This window comes from Camelina sativa, chromosome 7 (genome assembly GCF_030686135.1).
Source record: "Camelina sativa cultivar CO46 ecotype springtype chromosome 7, ASM3068613v1".
NCBI classification, from domain to species: domain Eukaryota; kingdom Viridiplantae; phylum Streptophyta; class Magnoliopsida; order Brassicales; family Brassicaceae; genus Camelina; species Camelina sativa.
Window position 1 is genome coordinate 22,392,644 of NC_141886.1, and position 6,000 is coordinate 22,398,643.

Here is a 6,000-nt window from a genome sequence, read left to right on the forward strand (position 1 = left end):
GACATATAATTTCGTTTTAATTATAAAATCTAAATCCTCATTCTCAGTTATAAACCCAAACCGATATATAACCTCGTTTAATTGTAAAATCTAAAGCAAGACAATATTTAACTTTCTTTAAATAAAAATATACAGAATTTGTTTCCTTAATTAGTTTTGCTTTTTAATTTAATTTTGATTTATTTTTTAAATAAAATATTAGATAGAACATTCTGATTGGTTGAGAGGGAAGGGGGTGAATACAAAGGTTCAGCCCTAGGGGTGAACCTAAGTATTTTTCTTGATGTTTACTAATACTACTTCATCTGTTCCTTATTAATCTAATTCCTAGAAAAAGTCAACTTTTTTGTCCTTTCAGTTTTCTATACATTTTTTATTAGTTTTTGAAGATAAATTATAAAATTTAAGAAAAAATATTGATCATTATTAGTTTAGAGTTATAGAAAATTGTTTTTTTTTTCTTTTTTTATTCGACAACCATGAATTTTCATTCAAATTAAAACCCATAAAGGGTTGTGTTCTTACAACATAAAACCAAATAGACATAGAGAGCTAAAGATAAGGGCTCCATGAGCTTAACAAAATGATTTTCACATTGAAAAGGTTTTGAGAAGTCTATTGGATCCAGGACGGATTCGTTCTTGAAGTCAGGCTTCACGAAATCCTCGACCAACGGGTGGTCATGAGCGGCTCTAGTGGATGGCACCGATGAGCTTTTAAAAGGGTGTTCCACGGAGGGAACGCTTGAGGGTTTTTTCGGCAACCTGAAAGGGTTCAAGGGCATGGGATAGTTTAAGCTTTGAAGAGCAAACCTCATGGTTGTAGATGAAGCTGTATTCGGGGATCGCAGGAAGAGGGTATCAAAACATAACAAAGCAGGTGGGTCATCCCTCTCATGGCAATGGAGGTAAATGAAATCCACACAAAGCTTGTAATCAGTTTGGCCCTGGAAAGTGGAAACAGACCCAAGCTTTCGATCTAATGGCAGTCGGTGGTACAAGGGTTCAACGATTTTTGTCGCCAACCTGAGAGGGTTCAATCGCATGGGATACTTAAAGCTTTGAAGAACATACCTCATAGCTGTAGATGAAGCTATAATCGGGGATCACAGGAAGAGGGTGTCAAACTGTAACAAAGCAGGTGGGTCATCCCTCACATGGCAATGGAGTTAAATGAATTCCACACAAAGCTTGTAGTCAGTTTGGTCCTGGAAAGTTTCAACAGACCCAAGCAATCGATCTACTGGTGGTAGGTGGTACAAGGGGTCAAAGGGTTTAAGCAAGGGGGTCAAGCAAGCTATTGGATTTGATTCATAACTATGGTTATACAAGAACGGCATCTGGACAAAGCTACTAAGCTGACCTCGACAAACAGATTTATCAAGCAGTTCTGAAGACACCAACATTCTGCTACCGAGGGAAACTCGACTTGATCCAGCAGAGACTATTGATACTAAAGAACTGGAACTTGACTTAAGCTTCTCAATAACAGGTCTAGGTAGATAAATTCTCACACTAAGCAAGCATTGTCGACAATGGCACAGCAACTTCACATACACAGCAAGCAACGACCAAAGAGAAACCGACAGCAGGCATTTAATATGATTGAACGGATGCATCACAAGGACAAACGTTCGTGTGGAAAATGAAAATACAGACCTGGGCCTCAAAAGATTGAAACAGGGATCGTTGGCTTTGGTAGTGGGCCGAGATGAGGTTATTGGGCCTAACAATGGATACAAATCTATTAACAGAAACCCTAGGAAACCACCGGTTGAGCAGGGGGTGGCGATGGAAAGGTGGCATGGTGACAAGTAGCTTTTCCGACTGGATCCACTGGACACTGGGAGAGGCATGGACAGCAGAGATCTTGAGTCCTGAGGCTTCGCGGTGGGAGAGAGATTGAAGAGTAGAAAAAATAGCTTCGTTATCTCAGCTTCTCGCGGACATGAGTTTCTTAGCCAGAAGGCGACATCACCGAGAGTCGTCGTCTTACACCCCGGACATAGAAATTCAGGCAAGACGAGGATTTGTTCGGATCTGTACACTGAGAGAGGGGTCAGGTCTACTAGCCGCATCATGGGATTTGGGGAGAGGGGTTGATTCGGGCTGAGGGTCAGCAGAGCGATCCCTCGCCGTCTGACTTTGGATGAGTATCGGATAAGAAAACTTTCCAACGGGGGAGAGGAGACTTGAGAATGAAACTGAAGGAGAATGATTGATTGAGATATGCACCAACACAGAATTAAAAGGAAACAGGACAAGTAAATAGAAGCAGAAAGAAGACGAAGGACCCGACGCCGGCAAGCCGGAGCTTTACCAGCGTTAGAGCAGAATTCGCTTGAGGGGTTCTCGATATTTGTGCTTGAGAGAAAAATGTTTTTTTTTTAATTATAATTATGTATATTTTTCTTTTCTTTTGCTTTTTAGATCATAAATTTCACATAAATAATAATCTTGTACAACAAACAACGTCGTTGCAGTGACTAAAGAAAGGATTCCTCTATAGAAAATTGTTAATCACACAAATAATGCAATTATAGTTAGTTTTCAATATGCATGAATATTTCTTTAAAATGTATTAATAAGAAACAATGGTAGTAATTTACGACTGGCGATAGTTAATTTAGATCTTACAGATATAACTAATTTAGATTTTAACCTTCCCAAACAAAATTTAGGGCTGAACCGCTTCGAATATCTGAACAATCATGCATAATCTAATCAAATTTGACTCTGAAGGAAATATGTCATATTCTCTAACCAAATTTTAAAAATTAGTATATAAGTTTTAAAATTAACAAATTAGTCTAAAATTAAATCTTAAACCTCTAAAATTTAAACCAAAGCTCAAAAATATATACCCTAATTAAACGAAAATCCTAAAATCTTAAGCATAGAAACCAAAAAATTATAAACGCAAAATGTGTAGTTTATTGATTTGAAGGAATTAGTTTATTGTAAGATCTTTTAAAGCCTTTTTCTGAATTGTGGATATATAGCGATTAACGTATAACGAGTCGTTTTTTTTGGTATATAGAAGAAAAAGAGGAAAAAAAAACCCAAAAAAAGGGGAGAAAATCGAATCGTTATGTTAACAAAAAGATTGTCTTTAACGTACGTAATATTACGTCTCTTTATAATCATCATCATGTAGTTTGTGTACAAACCTAAAAACCCTTCGACTTTTTTTGTGTAATTCTTTTTGTATCTGGCTGTTACCGCACGTGTAAGGTAACGTGTCCATCTACACTTGTGTATCGGCGAACTTTGATCGATCCACTTCACTTTATCTTCTTTTTGTTTCTAGTTCGTGGATCAAAAATACAAACTAAGTTAGCTTAGTTACAACTGGATCTGATGCTCGTTAGTGTTTTTGTTCGTAATTGGGATGATTTTGAGTTTGATTCTTTGGATCTTGAATTTGCAATTGATTTTCATTGTTATATGTTGTTAATATTTGAATTTTTACATTGATCTGTTTATTCTTTCTTTGAATAAGCTCTTGCCAGTTTCAAAACCATGGTTGCAAATAAGAAGCTAACTACAAGTGACGCACTTGCTTTCGTCCGTCTTGTAAAGACTAAGTATCAAGATAACCGTGAAATATACGATAGATTTCTTAAGGTCATGAAGGACTACAGAGCTCAGAGGTATTTGTTTTTTTTTCTCCCTTATAATGTTGGTTCTACTTTTACTCTTTCATTAGTTTCTATTATATATATATATATATATATATATATTTTTTTTTATTGTAGGGTTGATACTCGTGTTCTCATATCAAGAGTGAAAGAACTCTTCAAAGGGCAACCAGAGATACTCTTAGCTTTCAATGTTTTCTTGCCAATGGGTTACGAGATAACACTGATCAAAGATGACAAACATCCACCAAAGAAGTCTACTGCTCACTTTGACGATGCTTTTAATTTTGTCAACAGTGTCAAGGTAGTTGTGAATACTAGTAGATAGGATTTACAGTTTAATTTTGATTAGTTTGTAAAAAGGTTTTGATCCAAAATGATCTAGAAAGCTACATGTAAAAAATAGTTCGAAACCTTTTTAATCTATCAAAATTAGAGATATTCATAATCTTGGTGCACTCTAGAGTTAAATATTTTTAATGTTTTAAGATTTAAAATCTTTCTGGTGTAAGGCATAGTTCTTGTGTAAATATTTTGAATTACTTCATTTAGATTTACTCTATTGCGGTATATTTTTTTTATATCTACCAGAAATTATATTCTTCTTTTTCTGTGTGTTTTTTTATTTAGATTTATCTCTCTTTCTAACTTTACTATCGTTTTATCTATAGTCAAGATTTGAGAATGATAAAACATTCGACTCATTTTTAGAAGTTTTGAACACATATAAAAAGAAAAACAAGAGCGTTGCTGAGCTCTACAATGAGGTATACATATGTAATACAGTATGTGCTTCGATATGTTTTTTTGTCTTCTTCCATATTTTCTCGTATTGGATTTAATGATATGTCTAACTTTTGCAGGTGGCTATCCTTTTTCGAGGCCATCAAGACTTGCGTGAGGAATTCCATCACTTTCTTCCTCGTTGTGGATGAATGTTTTTGGTTCGAGCCACTTCTATATGCTTCAATCTTGACTCAAGTAATGGGCATTATCATTAGTTTGTTGCTGACCTGGTAAAACTAGTACTCTATTTTTCAAGTTGTTTTATACTATTTAAACTGAATATTATACTTAGATATCAATATTACTTACACAAATATGCCTAACACAAGTTCCATACGAGTTTGGTACATTCACAATAATTTTATCGTATGGTATATGAATGTTACGCATATTTCTCCTACGCCTTAAATATGGAGGAGAAATCTTTAATTAACTAAAAACAGTTGTATCCTTACTTATTTTCAATATATTTAACTATATTTTAATTTATTGACATATCATATAACTAAATTAAGTATAGGTTAAAGTTATTTTTCTTTAATTTTTTTTTTTTTTATTGTTATAGTAGATATATCTTACAGTAGAAAGAGTCCCCGACATATCTTACAGTAGAAAGAGTCCCAAACATAAGAGGAGTTGAAAACACACTTGTTTTCTCAATCGTACTTGAATTGAATTTGTATTAAATCTCGAGTCTATATATATATTCAATCATACTTACGCATTAATTTACGATCTTTAACATTACTAGCTAAACTCTCTTATCATCTTTTTGCACACCAAAAAAAAACTCATCGTCTCTTTTCAATCAATCGCTCGGAATGGCACACCAAGAACCGCACAGTCGTACATGGGAAAAGGTCGTCTTCTGGCTCTTGATTATTTTCATATTTGCCGGTGTTATTGGGACTATTGTTTATTTAGGCATAAAAGAATCTCGCCAAACCTCATCAGTGCCGAAAATAGAATTAGTTTCTATGGATTTTGCGGTGCACAATATTACAGAGACTCGTCTTAATGTAAAGTGGGATCTGTCTATAAGGATCCCTGATGATCTTGCTCCTCTTTATATAAGTCTTCAAGGAGATGTTCAAGCTTCCTTGCTTTACAAGAATGTCACTCTGGTTATCTCCCCACAAAAGTAAGCAATTTTTTTCCTCCTATACTATTTTTTTTTTTTTTTTTACTTAAAGCTGTTTTGAATTCTTTAAATTTGTTTGTCTTTTCGGAACTAATTGAACTCTTCTATATGATCAGATACTACAATCTCGAGCTCTACAATCCTAAGATTCTTAAGGTTTCAGCTCTTGTTTCTGATGATGATATCAGCATTTCGATTGCAAAAGACATTATAGAAGATATAAAAAAGAAGAAGGAAGTGCAGTAAAAAAAAAAAAAAAAAAAAAAAAAGGAAGGAAGTGCAGTTCGCATCGCGGTTTTCTCTAACTGATTGCAGAAAAGAGATGCCACGAGTTATGAGCTATGCCTGCGATGAAGTCACCTTGAGGTTTGAACCTGGATCAGAGATGAAGGCGAAAGTGTTTGGGAAACATCCAAACTGCATCTATATCTGA

The 6,000-nt window shown here is 34.8% G+C and overlaps 2 protein-coding genes across 2 annotated transcripts; both read left to right on the forward strand.

Annotated features, from left to right (window-relative positions):
- The first annotated feature begins 3,377 nt into the window (after positions 1-3,377).
- LOC104701648 (paired amphipathic helix protein Sin3-like 1) lies at positions 3,378-4,721 on the forward strand. The gene is made up of 4 exons (XM_010417372.3): positions 3,378-3,652; positions 3,758-3,944; positions 4,312-4,407; positions 4,504-4,721. Exons 1-4 carry the CDS (start codon positions 3,522-3,524, stop codon positions 4,573-4,575), a joined length of 486 nt encoding a protein of 161 aa, XP_010415674.1. The 5' UTR covers positions 3,378-3,521; the 3' UTR covers positions 4,576-4,721.
- Positions 4,722-5,236: 515 nt separating this feature from the next.
- Positions 5,237-6,000, forward strand: LOC104704783 (uncharacterized). The gene is made up of 3 exons (XM_087456601.1): positions 5,237-5,567; positions 5,684-5,804; positions 5,842-6,000. The coding sequence occupies exons 1-3, from the start codon at positions 5,248-5,250 to the stop codon at positions 5,998-6,000; spliced, it is 600 nt and encodes a 199-aa protein (XP_087312727.1). The 5' UTR covers positions 5,237-5,247.

What these genes read in the sequence shown, in the direction of transcription:
- LOC104701648 (XM_010417372.3), top strand. Translation starts at nt 3,522, where the DNA reads ATGGTTGCAAATAAGAAGCTAACTACAAGTGACGCACTTGCTTTCGTC. An exon ending in AAGGACTACAGAGCTCAGAG is followed by an intron (nt 3,653 to 3,757) that starts GTATTTGTTTTT and finishes TTTTTATTGTAG; the next exon opens with GGTTGATACTCGTGTTCTCA. An exon ending in TTGCTGAGCTCTACAATGAG is followed by an intron (nt 4,408 to 4,503) that starts GTATACATATGT and finishes TAACTTTTGCAG; the next exon opens with GTGGCTATCCTTTTTCGAGG.
- LOC104704783 (XM_087456601.1), top strand. Translation starts at nt 5,248, where the DNA reads ATGGCACACCAAGAACCGCACAGTCGTACATGGGAAAAGGTCGTCTTC. An exon ending in CTGGTTATCTCCCCACAAAA is followed by an intron (nt 5,568 to 5,683) that starts GTAAGCAATTTT and finishes CTATATGATCAG; the next exon opens with ATACTACAATCTCGAGCTCT. An exon ending in ATATAAAAAAGAAGAAGGAA is followed by an intron (nt 5,805 to 5,841) that starts GTGCAGTAAAAA and finishes AAAAAAAGGAAG; the next exon opens with GAAGTGCAGTTCGCATCGCG.